The 20,000-nt window shown below is 32.8% G+C and overlaps 1 protein-coding gene across 9 annotated transcripts in view; it reads left to right on the plus strand.

The window, feature by feature from the left end:
• Positions 1-14,677, plus strand: part of Pgant5 (polypeptide N-acetylgalactosaminyltransferase 5) — a 460,721-nt gene extending 446,044 nt beyond the window's left edge. For 3 of the 9 annotated variants that reach the window (XM_070124611.1, XM_070124612.1, XM_070124615.1), the window contains exons 9-14: positions 1-73; positions 2,286-2,466; positions 7,827-7,966; positions 9,413-9,511; positions 11,899-12,033; positions 12,344-14,677. The exon at positions 1-73 is cut by the window's left edge and continues 105 nt beyond it. In XM_070124611.1, the coding sequence (XP_069980712.1) occupies positions 1-73; positions 2,286-2,466; positions 7,827-7,966; positions 9,413-9,511; positions 11,899-12,033; positions 12,344-12,490 (775 nt within the window). In that variant the 3' untranslated portion in view covers positions 12,491-14,677. Of the gene's footprint in view, positions 74-976; positions 1,158-2,285; positions 2,467-7,826; positions 7,967-9,412; positions 9,512-10,087; positions 10,175-11,898; positions 12,034-12,343 lie in introns of those variants that run through there. The other 6 variants (XM_070124613.1, XM_070124614.1, XM_070124616.1 and 3 more) reach the window with 4 other exon arrangements.
• Positions 14,678-20,000: the final 5,323 nt, after the last annotated feature.

A 20,000-nucleotide genomic window follows, 5' to 3' on the forward strand; every position in this document is an offset into this window, starting at 1 on the left:
CTTCGAGAAAATTGGACGCTACGATGAAGGAATGGATATCTGGGGAGGAGAGAACTTGGAAATGTCCTTCAGGGTATGTTGAGGATTCAGATTTTTTGTTGGATTAAGGGAATTGGTTTATGAAATATTTATTTCATGTTTGTAAGAGGAACTTTTTCTTGCAGAATAATTCAAGGGAAGTATTTAAAGAAAGAGATAAGATGATTTTGTGAATAGTATAGAACCATATAGATCCATACTGTTGTTGTTGCGATGTATTTCAGGTAAAGGAAAAAGTTATCCAGTAATGGAAATGTGGTACTTATACTTATATTTGTGGCATATATGAACCATACAGTTGTCATATGAACTGATATCAATGTTTACACTTTCCTGTTCTCTTTAAAGTGGAAAGCGAGATCTTGCTACAAGTTGCATATTCAGAAATGGAAAATGATAATATTTTTATATGTATGAATGTAGATTTTGTTCCATTTGATAAAATCATGATTACAATCTCGTAAAATCTGGATGTAAGATGTTAATTTTTTCACAGCTGTATGATATTTACTTGTGATGCAATGAATTGTAGATTTTCATGTTGACAGATATATAGTTTTCTAAGATTTTTTATGAAGAGACACATTTCTTTACAATGACTTAAGATATATATGTATGTTGGTAGAGAGTGGAAACAGGCAATTAAGAGATAATCACTTCAGTACAAATGAGATGTATTTTATCAAAATTTGTTTATGAGCAATGCTTTATTCTTAGACTAGATTAAAAATTCATGTTTTTTACAAATCTATTCAATGCTCTTTTAAAGAATGGTTTAAGCTGACTTTGCTGTCAAAATCTTTTTATATTTTAAAGACACATGATTTTTGTATATATGTACAACTCTCTGGATATCTTTACACAAATTCATGGGTGAAACTGGTATAATCCTTGTTTAAGAAAATCCTAGAGTTACCTTGATAATGGTGGTGTTCAGATTTGGCAGTGTGGAGGCACCCTTGAAATCATCCCCTGCTCACATGTGGGTCACGTGTTCCGTGACAAGTCTCCCTACTCATTCCCTGGGGGTGTGGTCAACGTCGTCATGAAGAACTCTGCCCGTGTGGCTGAAGTCTGGATGGACGAGTGGAGAGACTTTTTCTTTGAGATGAACCCAGGTACCCTCCATTTGCCACCCGCAGACAGACACATCGAACCTCCGCCAATTCCCCGTTCCCCAATCTACATTTTTCTCCCATTTATTTCTCCTCACCCATCTCTCTTACCCATTACCCTGACAGCTCAGTGATGACCCCACAGTGACTCTCCTCTTACCAGACAGAACTACTAGGCACAAGGGTCATCGTACTGTGTTACTTTTACTAACACTCCTTTTGCAGGGTTGCAATGATGATGTTGTACCCATGCCTCTCAGCTGCTAACATGTCCTATGCGAGATAGCATCCTCTTTAGATTCTTTGCACTATAAGATTGTAACATAACAATATAAAGAAATTCCTTCATGAAGCAAGTATATTAAAGAACAAGTATAAATGCTTCATGTGTCAATGTTGACTTTTGTCTTTGAAAATCAAACAGATTTTTATAGACAGAAAAATATATAATGCTACATGAATTGGAATTAACTGAAATGAAAGAATAATGTATACACTGCATGTTTTTATTTGGTGCAAGTGAAATTAGTTATTAGAACTAAAAATGTGCAGGGTAATAGGTAATGCAGTACATAATATAGTATCTACAGCATTTTGGATAGATATTACCAATTTAGAAATGGGATTTGTACATTAGTCTTGTATCCAAAATGCTTTAGACATGTTTACTAACACAGTGAAATCATTGGTAATGGATATGTAAATATAACCTATAATCAAATAACTTTTCATTCCTACAGATGTAACAAATGGTGGTAGGACTTTTAGGATTTTTTTCAAGGTTTGTTCAGTAGTTAACTTGTCTGCAGATCAGTTATAATGCCCTGGATATTTTTAGTTATTCATTTCTTATATTTCAGTATTACCTGTGATAAGATGTGCAGACATGTATAACTTCAAACAGGAAGGTTGATCTTGTCACAGTATTAGAGGAATGAACCTGACAGGGAGGATTAATAAGAGTAGCAGCTTTGGGAGGTGTTGGACTTTTAGTTTTTACATGCTTAGCCAGAGCCTGGATTCTCTAGGCACGTGGGTCAGTGGCTAAAAACATTCTTACCAATCACAGTGTAGAAAGTAGCCATCACCAGCACTGCTTGGCTCACCTGTGGATGAATCAATCCCCTGCAGGTTTGGATGTGTGGGGGTACGCTAGAGATCGCCACTTGCTCCCATGTCGGGCATGTGTTCCGCAAGTCAACCCCGTATACGTTCCCTGGGGGCACTTCCAAAATTGTAAACAAAAACAACGCTCGTCTTGCGGAGGTCTGGCTGGACGACTGGAAAGAATTCTATTACAGCATAAATCCAGGTCAGGCTGCACACTTGCCTCCACTCAGGTCACATGCACTACCCCAAATTTAGTTTCTTCCACTTGTGGACACCTGTTTGTGCATGTTTCTTATGAGTGACTGAAAAAGTAAATTGTATAAGGAAAGCTGGTATGAGGATAAGGTTGTTGATGGTGCATAAGAAGTGTTGTGTAAGCCATGGACTGGATGTTTCTTTATTTTGCATGTTATGAATGAGGACTTCCAAATATTTGCACTTATATCTGTAGCTATGTGGGACACCTTGCTTCACTGAAAGTTTTTTTCTGTTTTATTAAATCTTGTATGGTTGCAAGGTATGTTTGATTGTCCTGACCGTATTGTGTGAAAGGTTTACTGAGAGGAGTCACATTTTAGATGTACAGGAATTAGATAAAGATTTGTATCTTCTACTGTTGCGGGTAAGATTGAGTCGATTGTTGAAAATGAGTGCAAAAATTCAAACCTTGGGAACAGATTATTAGACACTGTAGATAGGCAGGCTTTGTACATAGTATGTTTACTTCACCTTCTTTTCTAGATCACTGTTTCATTACATGTTTTTATACATAAAATGAAGGAATATATGTTTAGTTATATATATTCTGATACTTGTGCATGGTAACATTAATGGATTGTATTTTCTCATTATACCAGTGGAGATTTAGCAATGAATAGATGCAGTTTTCTTATTTTTGGCCCAGAATCTTTAACCCTTCAGCATTGCGAGTGCATACTTACATTCACTTTTCTCTCTTATTACTTTTTTTGGCACAATTAAAGGACCAGAAAGGGACTTTTCACTAAAGTGTCATTACTAATAACAGTACTGATAACATTGGTAATAAGAATAATGAAAATAAAGAGTGGTGATGATGATAAGAATGGTAATAATGCTAACAATCTTGAGAATGATAATAAGAATAGTAATAATGATTTTTATAATTGCTATTATTATTATTATTATTATTATTATTATTATTATTATTATTATGATTGTTATTGTTATTGTTATTGTTATTGTTATTGTTGTTATTATTATTAGTATTAGTGTTATTGTTATTGTTATTGTTATTATTATAATAGTGCTAATCATAGTAATTACTACATTGATAATAGTAAAGTAACCAAAATACAGACTTTTTCCAAAAAATTCAAGAAAGAGATAAACAGGTATGGGCAAGTAGGCCTACTAATTGACTCTTTGGAGATCAAGTGCTTGTGGAGCCATCTATGTATGGAAAAGAAAAAAAGTGTGATTATACCTATAGTAGACAGTGCATGTTCCTAGCATCAGTAGGTAAAAAGCATTGTAGATTTGAATTAACAAAAATTAAATGTATCGGCTTTGATTCATAGTATAGTTTTTTTTTTAGATATTTCTGTTAATATCGTACTTATTATTGATTTTTCATTGTCTAGAACTTGTGATAAGAATTTGGACTCCTTTACTGCTAGATGTCACTGAATATTGTCTTTGATCATCTATCATGTATGTTTGATATGCTGATTATACAGTATATATTGTATTAAGAGCTTTGATTAACAATATAGTTGATGATGGTTACCTGACTACCATGGAAAATGATTTAGTATGCAATATGTCATAAAAAGAAAAGAAAAAAGAAAATGTAATTGCTGTTGGTATGTATGTAGATTCTGTGAAAGCACACTTGTTAATCCATTGGCATCAGAACATGCACTGGTTTACATGTCGATGGCTTCAGATGTGCATTATCATCAAGGAGTCACTTGGTACGGTAGGCCTAACGAGACCCCCATGAGTATCTCCCTTCCATTGTCTTATTTTTTTCCCCAAAGAGTATTGATAATGTTACTGTCAATGATGATGATGATATTGTTATTTTCATTATTATTATTGTGATTATTATTGTTATTATTATTATTATTGTTGTTGTTAATTATTATTGTTATTATTATCATCATCGTTAGCATTATTATTATCATTCTTTTTATTATTATTATTTTTATTATTATTGTATTTAATAACATCATTATCATGGTTATTGTTTTCATTATTGTTGCGATTACTATTATCCTTAATCATTATTTTATTGTTGTTTTTGTTATTTTTATAATTATTATTATTTTTATTATTATCACATCATGATTATTGTTGTTTATATTATTATTATTATTATTATTTTCAGTCATTATTATTGTTGTTATCATCATCAATGTTTTTTTTCTGTTATCGCAATTATTATCATTATTATTATTATTATTATTAATATTATTATAATAATTATTATTATTATCATATTATTATTATTATTATTATTATTATTATTATTATTATTATTATTATTATTTTATTATCATTATCATCATTATTATTATTATCATTATTATTATTATTGTTGTTATTGTCATTATTATTATTATTGTTGTTGTTCTTAATGTTCTTTTTATTATATCTTCATTATTATTATCATTATCATTATTATTACTGTTATTATTATTGTTATTATCATTACCATTATTATTATTATTATCATTATCATTATTTTCATTATAATCATTATCGTTATTATTACTATCATCATTATTATTATCAATACTATTGTTATGATCATTATCAATCATTCATCAATCATCACCATCATCATTATCATTATCTTCATCAACAATCATCATTATTATCATTATTAGTCATCATCAATCATCACCACTATCATCATTGTCATCATGAATCCCCATTATCATCATCATCATTATCATCATCATCATCATCATCATCATCATCATCATCATCATCATCCATTATCAATCATCATCAATCACCAATTGTCATCATCATCATCATCATCAATATTTATTATGATTATTGTAATGTTAGCAACAATACTAATAGCAGTGAAAGATGAAAATGATATTTATTGAAAATTAGGGAAAAGGATAAACAGGTGAGATGAGGAAGGCCTTTAACTAACTCCCTGATGGCTAAGCATTTGTGGAGCCATCTATGTGTATACATAACTCAGTAGACGTGACATGTATGCACTTCGTTCCAGCATGAACAGGTTGAAATAATAAGTGAGATAGAAAAAGGTAGTGAAGGTATTCAGCTCATGGAAAAGATATTGCCCTGTGCAATTGCAGATGACTGTATGATGGGATTTTGTTTTATTGATCACATAAGTTGAGATAATAGAATTAGTATTTATATGGCTCATATGTTTAGCAGTGGGGTGATACTATGCTTTTTGCAAATAAGGCATGTTAATGCATGACAGTATAGTATTTGAAAAAGGGCTTGTGGTAGATAGTGGTTTGCAATTAATTTCATGTTCATGTTCAATATGTGTAGGAAAGTTATTTGTTAGTCTTCATCAAATACAGTGTACTCCCAACCATTCCATTACAAGATTTTGGAGTGAAATTCAGTAATCTTGACAAGAAACATAATAGATATAGTTAAGAATTTATATTGAGAGACAGGTATAACCAAATCATGATTTAAATTTTTTTTGCTTCTTTAATGCTTGAAATATCTGAATGTTATTTAAAGTACTAACCAAAAGTGGTAAAGGTCTTTTATTTGAGAAAAAAAATCTACCACGCTCTTAATTTCATTGGGATGTGTATATATTCCATGTCCAGATATTGAGCATGTTATTGTACAAAAATTTTAGTTTATATGATAAAAATGTTTCACAACTACTGTATATGTGATGAAGGAACTTTACTTTTTGACATAATGAGAGAAGACAATGACAGTACAGTGAAGACTTCATATACTTCTTAGACAAATTATAAACTCTTTTGATATCACACTTTATGAATGGAGCTGCATGAACAAAGTTGTTTCAGTCCTTTTTTGTCTCTCATTTCCTAATTCTAAATTACATTAAGAGTAGGGAAAATTCTTATGAATTTTAGGGAAACACACTTGATACTCCATGTTTTATGTCTGTGGGTAATATTTATTACTTTGTAATGTATCAAGATATTATGTATATGCATTATTAGATATACAAAGAGTGAGTGAGGGTGTGAGTGAGTGGGGGGGAGGTCCATGTGTGCTCATATTTGCAAGTGTGTTTGGGCCTACACTTGTTAGCGTACATGCATGGATTTATGCATGGGCACAGTGTTTGTCCGCACACTGAATATACACACATACTTGCACGTGCACTGCACATACATATACATGTAAACATGGAATTTCCAAACTCACACGCACACACAAATGAACATTTATAGGTATTTATGTATTATTATTTACAAATATATGGGTTTATTTATTAGCAAATGTATGCATGTACATATGTATACAGTAGAATATAGACATGAATATGAGTATAAGTGTAGACATAATTAAATTGATGTATGTGTGCATATATATGTATGTGTGTGTGTCATTGTTTGTTTGTCTCTGCGTGCACATTTCTTTTGTTTTATATTCCGAAAGAATGTGATGCAGTCACTATAGTCTCGGTATTTGTATTAAATAATATGGTTATTCCGGTGTAGGTGTTTCAAAATATCCTTCATTTTTCATCCCATTCACAGTGTTAAGTATAAGGTTTTTCTCAAACAAAGATTAGTATAATCTTAGATAATTTAAATATTTGATACTTTGGTGGAGGGTGAATGGTATTTTTGTAAGGCAGTAAAATGACCAGTTGATCAGCAGTGAATATAAAGATTACTAATGCTATGATTTATTATTATTGTAAAGGTTAGGTAAAGGCCTGATATATGACTAATTATGATAGCTGTTAATATGTAGATGCTTGCCTGAGTAGTAGATCAAGTTGATATGTAGTTCATCTTAAAATTATTCACTAAACTGCCCTTTCAATTGTAATCTAAAATTAGTGAATTGACATGATATTCTAATTGTAGTCTTCCATAGGAGGATTTTATCTTTGCTGTATTTCTCTTGCTTTATTCTTTCTACTTCTTAACTTACCTCATTTCTTGTCTCATTCACTCTTTCCTCTCCCTAAAAGACTCTTGATATCTGCACACAGAGAAGTTCATTCAGATTTTCCAGAAAATCTATGAAAACGATTCTTCGACTGCATATACTAGCTGACCTTATCCTGCTTTGACCCATTTTGTTTTGTTTGTTGTTGTTTTTGTTAAAGATTTGTTTGGATATATGTAATGTTTCTTTTTGTTTGTTTGTTCATACTTTTCTTCTTAGACCAGATCAAATATTTTTTGTTGAAATAAAGGTTCCTTTATCTTTTGAAGTGTTAGTATGTTAGAAATATAAAGATAATTAGAGGTTACTGCTGTAAATTATTGAAAAAATCGGTAATTTGCAAAATTTACCCGTAAGACCATAATAGGTCTTGAAGGACAAAAACTGACTTTCTCAAATTTGTAGGCGCACGAAGTGTTGATTATGGTGATGTCAGCCCACGGAGAAAGTTGCGAGAAGACCTGAAGTGCAAGAGCTTCCGATGGTTCCTGGAAAACATTTACCCCGAGTCTCAGATGCCTCTTGATTACTATTATTTGGGAGAGGTAGGTTTTATTTATGGTAATGACTTGATGTTTATTTATTCATTTTTTAAGATTATAAGTGAGAGAGTAAGTGACAGGAGTGAGTTAACATGCAAGTGAGTGAGTGAACAACTTTTTATGGTGTAACTATAAAAAAAATAGAATTGTATGTGAGAGAGTAAGTGAATAAGCAAGTAAACACACAAGTGAAGCGAGTGAGTGAGTGAGGCGAGTGAGTAAGGGAGAGAGTGGGTAAAAGAGAGTAAGTGAGTGAGTTAGTGTGTGTGTGTATTTGAGTGTAAGTATAAGTGTGAGTGTGAGTGTGAGTGTGAGTGTGAGTGTGAGTGTGTGTGTGTGTGTGTGCGTGTGAAAGAGAGCAAGAAAAAAAAAGAGAGAGCAAGAAAAAAAGAGAGAGCAAGAAAAAAAGAGAGAGCAAGAAAAAAAGAGAGAGCAAGAAAAAAAGAGAGAGCAAGAAAAAAAGAGAGAGCAAGAAAAAAAGAGAGAGCAAGAAAAAAAGAGAGAGCAAGAAAAAAAGAGAGAGCAAGAAAAAAAGAGAGAGCAAGAAAAAAAGAGAGAGCAAGAAAAAAGAGAGAAAGGGAGAAAAAAAGAGAGAAAGGGAGAAAAAAAGAGAGAAAGGGAGAAAAAAAGAGAGAAAGGGAGAAAAAAAGAGAGAAAGGGAGAAAAAAAGAGAGAAAGGGAGAAAAAAAGAGAGAAAGGGAGAAAAAAAGAGAGAAAGGGAGAAAAAAAGAGAGAAAGGGAGAAAAAAAGAGAGAAAGGGAGAAAAAAAGAGAGAAAGGGAGAAAAAAAGAGAGAAAGGGAGAAAAAAAGAGAGAAAGGGAGAAAAAAAGAGAGAAAGGGAGAAAAAAAGAGAGAAAGGGAGAAAAAAAGAGAGAAAGGGACAAAAAAAGAGAGAAAGGGAGAAAAAAAGAGAGAAAGGGAGAAAAAAAGAGAGAAAGGGAGAAAAAAAGAGAGAAAGGGAGAAAAAAAGAAAGGGAGAAACAAAAGAGAAAGGGAGAAACAAGAGAAAGGGAGAAAAAAAGAGAGAAAGGCAGAAAAAAGAGAGAGAAAGGGAGAAAAAAGAGAGAGACAGGGAGAAAAAAGAGAGAAAGGGAGAAAAAAGAGAGAAAGGGAGAAAAAAGAGAGAAAGGGAGAAAAAAGAGAGAAAGGGAGAAAAAAAGAGAGAGAGAGAGAAAAAAAGAGAGAGAGAGAAAAAGAGAGAGAGAGAGAGAGAGAGAGAGAGAGAGAGAGATTTGGTTAGATTCATTACTGATTTTTTTACTATTTCAGTATTTTTTTTCTTTCTTTCTTTTTTCTTTTGATAATCAGTCATTTCTTGTAAGAGAATCTTGACGTAAGTATGTTCTACTGGGCATGATATATCTTTTTGACCAGTAACCAATAAACTGTAAGATAAGATCGCTCTTTCTCTTAAAAGTATATTTTTATAACATGATATTGTTTTCTTAGATTCGCAATGTAGACACACAGAGCTGCTTGGACACTTTAGGTCGCAAGAGTGGGGAGAACCTTGGCACCAGCTACTGCCATGGTCTCGGAGGCAACCAGGTTGGCATAGACCCGATACATCTGAGGAGCAATTTGTTTTCCCCCCCTCTCCATATCCTCTTTTCTTCTGAAACATCTCCTTTTACATTTTTTATTTACTAACATTCCAAATATCATTACTAATGTTTCACCTATGCTTGTTTATATTTCAGATGTACAGGGATATTTTCATAATTGTATGCTTTTCATTCGCTCTTCCGTTGTGCTGGTTCTGTTACTGGTGGTGATGTTCATTGTGCATAAGTTCATTCTTTTGTTTAATTGATTTTATGAAAGAGAATGCAAGGTGTGGTCATTTTTATTTTGTGTACATATTCAATGAGAATTTGTCATTATGATACCATTAACATGCTGATTTACTCTTTCATGGAAATGCTTATGTTGCGAACATACATTCATCACAGACTGTAATTCCTGCTGTGATTAATCTTGCATCATTGAACTTTGATTTCATCTGTCTTTTCTTTGCAGGTGAAAATTCTCAAAACTTTTAAACTTTTTTCCAACTAACAAATAATGTTTAAGGCAAACCTTTTAGTTAAAAAGTACAAGAATAAATTGCACTCACATTAACAGATAATGAATGTAAATGGGGAAACGTGCTTGGCTACATCTTCTGAGAAATTGCACATAGCTCATTGTGACTTCAATTCGGGATCCCAGGTCTGTTTGAAAAGTACAGTGTGTTTGTCTGCTGATGAGATTTGATTTGATTTTTTTTTTATGCACAGGGAGAATGTATAATGGTTATGGATTGTGATTTTAACTGCCAGTGTGTCAAAATTTAACTGTCCTTTATATGATTTCTCTTAGATTGCTATGATAGTCTTTGTTTTACACTGATGATCATGGCTATTAGAATTCTGATTTGATATCAGTGGGTATACTTATTAAGATGTAAATGATTATGAAAGAGATATAATCATATTGCATTTAAATCCTTTGATTGTCTCAGAAAATCACAGAAAGCACTCTATTACAATGAATTGCAGATTAAAGAGATTGTGCATTGTAGCTAAGTATATAACTTCATTATTTGTCATTTGTAAATGTTGGTGTTTAAATATATCTGTGCCACAAACTTTGAGAATTTTGCCAGTTTGTTTAAACAAACATGCACATGCATATGCATACACAGACATGCCCATGCACAAATACAGACACATATATAATTTTATTAATTAGTGGTAATTATCAAATCATATTTTTAAACTATTTTTAGTGCTTGAATAATTGATAACTGCAACAGTCATATTAAGTAGATGACACTTGCCCTTTGCTTATGCATGCTTCTTCTATTCTTTTCTTCCTCCTTTTTTTTTTTTACAGTGGGAATATGACAATCTCTACACCTACCTGCAGTTGATTTATCATTGTCTTAACCAAACTTGCTTTCATAGGGGATGGATGACTGTTTGAATCATGGGGTTCAGTTGTTCTGGATGACTAGGCCACATATGTTGGACAATGGAGCACTCTGTATATTGATTATTTTAACCTCCTTTTGTTGAATATCAGTTACATGTTGTACAAATACAGATATTTTACTTGTTGAAGAAATCAAGTAAACGTCTAAGAAGTAACATTTCTGATTGATTCACAGAAATAAATAAGAGACTATTCATTGAACAAACATTACTCTTGAGTTCAGTTTTGATAACATTCAGTAATATATATTGTAATTCTATGTTTGAGGGATGCATAAAATTTCTTTAAGCTTTTCACACTTTTGGTTGAGCACTATGGAATTGTTTGATTATCATATAGAGGATTTTTTCACCCCACTTCATGCACTCTGTTACCTTGCCACTCAAGAGAATTTACATGTTTGAATAGGATGCACACTTGCATTTCTTTTGTCTTTTTTTTGTACATTCTATTAGTTTACATGATCTTTTCTTCCATTTTTAAGCTTTTTTTTTTGTTTGTTTTTTTCTTCCTTTTTTCTTTTATATCTTTCCGTATTTGGTTTCTATGTTTTTTTCTCACTTTCTTTTCCTAGTGAATATCTTATTTCTTTCCCACGTCTTTCCGTATTTGGTTTCTATGTGTTTTTCTCACTTTCTTTTCCTAGTGAATATCTTGTTTCTTTCCCACGTCTTTCCTTCATTTCTTCTGCATTCACTGTCCTTTTTACTGGTAACAGAACCAGGTTAAGAAGTCACAATTATAGATGGGATTGTTGTAGAAATGAAGATCTGAAGATTGGTCTGTGTGTGATGTTCTATATTCAAGATGCCCTGTACATCTACTTGCCTTCATCACTTTCCTTTGATGTAAAACAACTTGCAATATATGAAAATAAGGTGAATTAGTATCTGAAATATATTGATATATAATTTTCCAACAAGTTTTGGAAATATGTAACATATTCCCCCTTACAATAGGTATTTGCGTACACAAAACGGCAGCAGGTTATGTCAGATGATAACTGCTTAGATGCTTCCAATCCAAGTGGGCCTGTTAAGCTTGTCCGGTGCCATGGTATGGGTGGAAACCAGATGTGGACCTATAATGATCAGGTAATATCTAAATCAGTCATCTGTGAAAGATATTTTTTGTCCTGTTAAAGTTTATTTAAAGAGATAGGGGTACTAGTTTCATGATGTTATTATTTTTGAGTGAAGGATAATACTCATTTTCTTTTAGAAAGTATATTCTTTCTTGTTAGGTGAGTAGTCTTGATGTTGAGTATTTCATTTAATAGTACATTTAATATTTCTCATAAAGAATAATCAGCTAAATGTTGGTGTATCTGTATACTGTAGAATCATTAGAAAACTGGGTAAACTGAAACTGAAATGTTAATTTACATGTCTCAATTTTTCACAGGATGGATCACTCCGACATGTTAATTCTGGGAGATGTCTACAAAAGCCTGATGCCCGTGATGTCACTTTACCTGTCTTGAGGCCATGTGATGGATCAGCAGGTCAACAATGGGTTATGAAAGGCTCCTTCAAGTGGCAGGCTAACTGAGTGTATGTCATGACTGTTATTTCAGATGGTTACTGAATTTCCCAGTAATTCATCTATATTGTACATTAGCGGACTGAGTAGTAGCTGACTGTGAAATGCCTACACATTTTCAATTTACAGGGTAAAATTTGTGAACTGTATTTTGAAATGTTGTATGTGCTTTGTATCCTTTGGGTATACAATCATTAAAAAAAAAGATATGTAAAACTATGACGTACTATGAACTTGTGTATTTAAAATGTGTATCTTTATGGAGATTCATGGTATATCAGTAGATAATGCTTTAAATTATATGATGTGAAATATAGGTAAATTTCTACTGGTTGTGAATAATGGACCAGCTACTTAAAGAGCTCAAGGTCTGTTTTTCCAAGATCTTGGACTATGGACAGATATACCATCCATAATGAAGCTAACATTGTTTCATCTTTTGTACTTAATACACTTTTGATTAATGAAAGAGACTTACACATAGTGATGGTTATACTATCTAATTCTCTGGGCATGGCAGAAAGATTTACTTCTTAAGAAATTAATGTATAAAACTAAAAATTGTATTTGTTCTTTCTGGATTAGCAAATGATAAAATATAATACCACGGAGTGGGGTTATATGTAAAGTGTGAGAAAATTAATTTTTTCAAGTATGAAGTTTTGTTAAGATTTGATTGCAAAAGGAACGGATAAAAGCAGTCTTATATTCCTGCCAAAATATAGAAAGATTATAATACATAGGTTCAAAGAAGAAAACTATTTTGTGAGCTAGAAATTAATATTACATAAATATGATGATCAATATGGCAATTAGTGTAAACATACATTGCATGTTGTACCAATATTGAAAATATCTACAGATACAGTGAAGTATGTATATATAATGTAAATATGATATTATCCTGTAACTTCCATAGTTATATCTTCCTGTATTTTCTGTCCAGGTAAGAATGTGTAACTAGTGCCTTCTAAGAAAGCCAGAGAAGGTTTTGTGTTGTAATGGAAAACCTGGCATATAAAATAGGACTATACCATAGGAGTTGGTGTTGATGGCCATTCATATTAGTAGGAAAAGGTGCTGAGTATTTTTTTTAAACCACAAAAATCCAATAAAATTCATTTGGCAGTAGGTCACACCAGTTGTGATTTATGGGACTAAAATTGTATAGTAAAATGGATTGTCAACTTCCCAAGATTTATAACACTAGACTTTCCACTTTAAAATTAAAAGACTTGTGATTTATCTTTAATAGATCTCCTTTCATTAGCATTCAAATTACAGTGATGTGTAATATATATTCATGAACTTAGAGATATTTTTGACAGTTTGATTTAATGTGACGTATAGATTTCATTTTATTATTTTTAATACAAAGCAAGAGTTTATGATCAAATAAGGCTTTGTATATGATCAGTAGAGAATAAGAACAAAAAATATATAAAGATCTTCCATAAATTAGGTGTAACTGAAAATATAAGAACTACTTGAGTTTATAAAGTGCGCTCAGTGAATTCTAAACCTCTTTGAAGCCAAATTTGTGAACAATATTTCCAACAAAATGTAATTACTGTTTAAGAGGTTAAATTGTATGATTAGTATGCTCAATGAACTTGAATCTTTATGTTAAGCAGATTTTTTTGTGCTATCATGAAGAAACTGTGATAATTGCACAAAATTTATCACTGCATAAGATTGGTACTGTCAATTAGGGTAATTATTTAAAAATTGCATACAGAGAAGCTCATATTATGGTATTTAATGTATCAAAATTGGGATATGGTAAATATAATCAATGAAAACGGCTATACAACTCCATTGTTTTGCAAGAACATCAGACCTTTAAAGTGAAGTGATCTATACTTAATTGCCACTAATGAGCCATTTAGAAATTTGTGCAGAATAAATTAAGGAGTAAAAATATATTACATTACCACGATGTGAATTCTCAGTATGTTGAAGAGTTTTCTCGTGTCATAAGAAATTTGTTTATTTCTCAGGTTACTATTTTGAATGATAAGTAGACTTAGTCAGGTTAACGATGCTGAAACAAACAAGACAACATATTAAGAAAGTACTTGTGTAACTGACTTTTTTATTACAGAACCTAAACAATGAAGGATAATATTGCTATTTTAACCCATGGAAAGAAAAGTATAGGATTGTGAAATTGAATTGATAAATGTATTTGTGAAATGAGGAAAAAAGGTGAAAAAATGTTGAAAGTTAACCCAAACTTCATTGATTGTCAACTATGAATACATGATTATTTATTATTGTTATCATTCTTGTCTTGTTGAAAAGTCATGATGGTGTGACAATGGTTGTGATTTTTTTTGTGTGCATTTTTTTCTTCATTTGCGGTGGTGGGACTAGTCTTCTTTTTTTCTCTTTTCTGTTGTGAAGTAATTAGATAATATTTTTCATGGGTATGGAAAGGTCTTGAAAGAGAATCTGTAGAGAGGGATCTGAATGTTCTGACTTGTAATACTTTTCATGAAATCGATTCACTAGGTCCATCATCATCTAGACAAGTGTTTTTAGTCATGATTCATCCATCAATATCATAAGAAAAAAATCTTGACCATATTGGGTTAGCCTGAATTATTCCTTGTGCCAAGATTCTCGGTAAAAAAAAAAAAAAAATTTAAACGAATTGTAGTAACTTTGGATAAAAGTAAAGGTATGCATATGTCATTAGTGATTCATAAAGTTATACAATTGCCATTGGAGAATTAGTTAATAATTAGATTAGTTCCTTAGTACTAAAAAAGCTCCTTTTAGCCCAATGATTCTTGAACGGACAAGTAGAAATGACATGCAGAACTTCAAGGTAATATATTTCTATATATGGTCATGATTTTTTTGTTGTTGTTATGCTACCACTAAACATTATATCACAGCTTACTTTTTAACAAGCAGATTCCCCCCATTAACAGTGAACTGGAATATGTGAGGTACAACTTTTAGTGGGTTTCCCTTAAAAATACCATCAATTCAGAGAAAAGATATGTGCTCTGTTATTTTTCCACATTCCAATAATATCCACTTTCATGCTTGTTTAATAGGAAAGAAAATTCCTTTGTGTGAGATGCATTTGTTTTGTGTTGTATATTAAGTTTGCTGAATTTGCTGAATGAATGTGTTATAATCCACAATGTAACCCTTCCATATAATATTTTATAACCTTATTGGTTGTAAAACTTTATAAAATAAGAAAATATGTGCCAATGAGGAATTCAATATTGAAACTTCATAAGTAAATAAGTATGCCAAGGAGTGTCATGTAGTATGAGTGACCAGCTAATTATATTTGTGATAGATAAAATCTGCAAGAACTGGACTTATTAGGAAATGAGCATGAAAGTGGTGTTGTCTCTTTCCCATTGGTATTCTCTCTATGTAGTGGATCATTCCATAATGCACCAATGCATTATTTTCTTTCTTTATCCAAGATATACATCATACTTGATTCTGTCATGTGATTTTGATTGTTTTGATATTGTACAGTCTTCATCATTCCAGTAGGAGTGGTCTTTTCGTGAAAGCTTGTTTTCAACCTTGGAAGTTTTTGACTAGATGGAAACAGAAAATTCATCGTATACAAGAGAAATCTTGAATGAACTTCAGGCTTACAGGCAATGTGAGAAGTGTGTAGTTTTGATTACAAAATGTGATTTATATATAAACAGTATGCACTTCACAAAGCTTGACTAAAATAGAGACAAAGGCAGATAGTTCCATTTAGTGTTTACAAAACAGGATGCTGGATTTCCTGGTGATCATGTTTTATCAAGATTAGGTTGCATTTGCAGTGCACAATTAGGGTTTTCTTTCCCCTTGGCAATTTTGTATTTTGTGTGTGATTCTGGAAGATATATTTTGTATATATATATATATATTAATATGTGTGATTAGTGCAAAATTTGAAAACTCATGGCAGAAAGTGATATTCCACTAACTCTAGCAGGTGTACGAGAAGTGAATGGTCTAAAAAAAGAAAAGGAGAAAAAAAATCCTGTAAGTCCTCTTCCATCTTTGTGTGGCAGAGTGTCTGAATGAATGACCCATTATTTAAATCTGATGCTCATTCATATATTGTTGTTTGCCTAATGAAGTGTGGTTGTGATTCTCTATATAAATTTTTCTTGCTGTGATATTCCTCCTTTATAATGGAACCTACAGTTTTGATTAATTTATATAAGAGAAGCAATGACCATGTTTCAGTACATTGTAAGATCTGTGATCATATTCTTACATGCATTGGGATGGTTGTTTAATTTAAACAGTTTGATTTTGAAGCAATATTAAATTTTCATTTGTTTTTATGAAATTTGAAAGCTATGCTCTACTTTATATTTATAAAGATACATGGCCTATTTGTTAGTTTTTGGTTTTGAAACCAATGATAACTGAAGATTCGATAATATTTTTACTGCAGATAAGGTAAACACCGAAAATTATAGAGCTAGTTTAAAGTCATCCCTTAAACATTAGCAATGTGATCATCATTCCATATTGCAGCCATACACAATTTACATGGCAGTGGATTATGGTTACATTTGTCTGCTGAAATTAGTGGCCATATTCCTTTGTGATGGCATTTTAGCCATATTGCTTTTTGAAATCCAGTCTGGAAATGAACCTTGTAGAATTACATTTACATAGGTGGCACCAACATCATTTTACTGAGAAGTTAAATTCTTGTGCACACTTTTCCTTTTTTTTTTTTTTGAAGAATGTTAAGTTTGCCTTTTTAAATTTTATATTTAGTGACTGAGTTACTATAAGTGCTATGTTAAAAATTCCTAAATATGGTGCTTATTAAAGCCAAACATTAAAGGTCTTTGAAGTGTAAAGTGACAAGATGAATGTTCAGGCATTATGACATGCACTTTATGTATAGGTGCTTGCATTCTACTTTATTATGTTGGTCATTTTTTTTTTTTTTTTCTATTTGTAAACATAACTTAGGCAGATGAAAAGCGTGACAAGTGACTTGCTAATAATAATAATTGTTGCTTGTAAGAAAAAAAATATAATTTATTTTTATATGTATCATGTGTAAACCTTCAATTTTTATTATAAATCTTATAACAAGATCATGTTTTCATTAATTAATTTGAGTGTAATAAAAAAAATCAGTGGACAAGGATTCTGACCTATGGTGAAATACCCAGATGACTGTATAATTAATTTTATGTAATCAAAGACTGTGCTGATTTATTGAAATGTTGGGAAGATTTGTGAATAACTGTGTGTATGTATGGTGATGGGAACCTTACAAAGTTTTTAATAAAATATTTACATTAACATTTATTTTTATTGCCTTACCTGCAATTGATTTCTCACTTGTGATGGAATTGAAACAAAGAAAACACTTTTTTGGCACGTATTGCTCTGGAGCTATTTTGATTCTAACTAGCTAATATTTATATTTAGTGACACTATTAAAAGTAAACCCCCCAGTCCTCATCTTAACTAATTTTGCATGTTTTTTTCTTCTCCTCCTTTCCTTTTCCTTCTCTTCCTCCCCCTTTTCTGTCTACTTCCTAAGGTGTGAGAACTGTACTGAAAGGATAAAAGGCTGGCTTTAAGTCAGTCCTGAATGCCCTCTGGGATCCATGGGCACAGCATTCCCACAGTTAATTGGCTAGCCCTTATCTCTTATGGGGACCCTAAGGTGTAGACTTTCTTTTCCCCCCACTTATTTCAGGCTTACCATGGCCAATAATAAAGATTTTTTTTTACATATTAAATCCTATCTAAATTTGCGTTCACAATTTTCCTGACTCCTGCCTCTCCATTGACCATGGCTCTGACCACTGATAATATTTCTCCCTCCTCTTTTTACTGACAACTCTTATCTATTCTGAACCACCCATCCAGGTCATTACTCAAAACTTAAGAATGCAACCCATCCTCTCTCCCAACATTCTCCACTTCATCACCTAGTACACTGTCTTCATTATCTACCTCCTCACCTTACTACTACTCTTCATCCTTATTGTCCTCCCCACAGTAATCACTCACTCCACACCACCCCCTCTCCCTTCTACTGCTTCCACCTCTACAAACCTTTTGAGTACTCTCTCTGGCCCAGCCAAGTGGGATCAATTCTTTGTGGTTCCCCTTATAGCCCCTTACTCTGACAATACCCTTCTCTTCCAATAATGTCTCCAAAAAAAAGTAGGCAAAGTTTCCTTTCGCATTTGTTCTGATCATTCACACCTTGTTATAGTTACCTCCAAGTCTCATCCTTGAGTACTATTTACCCTGACTGACCTCACAGGCAAACCTATTCCTGCTGAATCTCTCTACGCCTTTCTCACTTTACCTGCAACACCAGAGGACCTAAAAGTTCCACTCCATCTCCTCTTACCACATCCTCTTCTGCACCCTCCTCTTCCTCTGTTCCTCGAACATCTATCCCATCTTCTCTTCACAAAAGAACCTTTGTTTACCAGACCTCCCCACCCAACTCTCCTCAAGAAATTCTTGAAAACATCCAAAATTTTATAAACAGGACTCAAGAGAATGTGCTGCTACCTCATTCACCCTCCAATCCCTCTTCCTATTCCCTCTAAATTCAATGGCATTTGCTGATATCCATCCATCCTCCTCAAGTGCCCCCTACCCCTCTTCCTCCCACTCTCTCGACACACCCCATCCTCTCCTCCATGTGCACTATTCCCTCTTAGTTCCCCATTGTCCTTACCAATCCCACCTGGATGCATGTGAATCCCTTCTGTCACAACAGTGTTAATGTTTAATGCTTGAAAATAAATGTGCTAGACATCAAAGGTCATATAGCACTATGGTAAAGCATTGCATCAGACAGGACAAAGGAGAGTTAAAGATTAAGATACAATGTGTAAGATGTCATATACTGATACTGCAATACATTAAACAAGGCAGGTAAGCAGGTGGTTTTCACAATCTGAACAATCTTTGTTGAAGATAAAACAGTCCTGGTATAAATATTTAGGAAGGAATACATTTGCCAGTGAGGTCAATCAGGGTAGATAATGCACAAGCTTGGGACTCAAATGTAACTGTGACAAAGCGTGAACATTCAGAACAGCTGTGGAAAGTAACTTTGCTTACTTGAATTTAGAGACATTGTTGGAAGAGGCAAAAGTATTGTTAGAGTCAAGGGGCCTCTGTGGGGAATCACAAACACTCAATCCCATTTAGCTGAGCTGAAAAGAGTACTCAAAAGGTTTACAGAGGTTGAAGTAGTAGAAAAACAAGGATGGGAAGATGGAATGGTGCTGAGTCAAGTAGTACTGTGGGGAGGCAAACAAACCTGAAGAGTAGGGATAAGGGAGGAGGGAATTGGAAATGAAGTAGATTGGGAGATGAGATGGCATGGAAGATGTTGGGAAAGAGGAAGTTATGATCTCTAAAAGTTGGATAATGACCTTGGTAGCAGACTTGGAACTGACTGAACTAAGCTGACAGCATGGATTGTAGAAGTAGTGTTTGGAGTCATGATCAAAGGAGGGATAGGGGTTTG

Source organism: Penaeus vannamei, chromosome 8 (assembly GCF_042767895.1).
Source record: "Penaeus vannamei isolate JL-2024 chromosome 8, ASM4276789v1, whole genome shotgun sequence".
Classification (NCBI taxonomy): domain Eukaryota; kingdom Metazoa; phylum Arthropoda; class Malacostraca; order Decapoda; family Penaeidae; genus Penaeus; species Penaeus vannamei.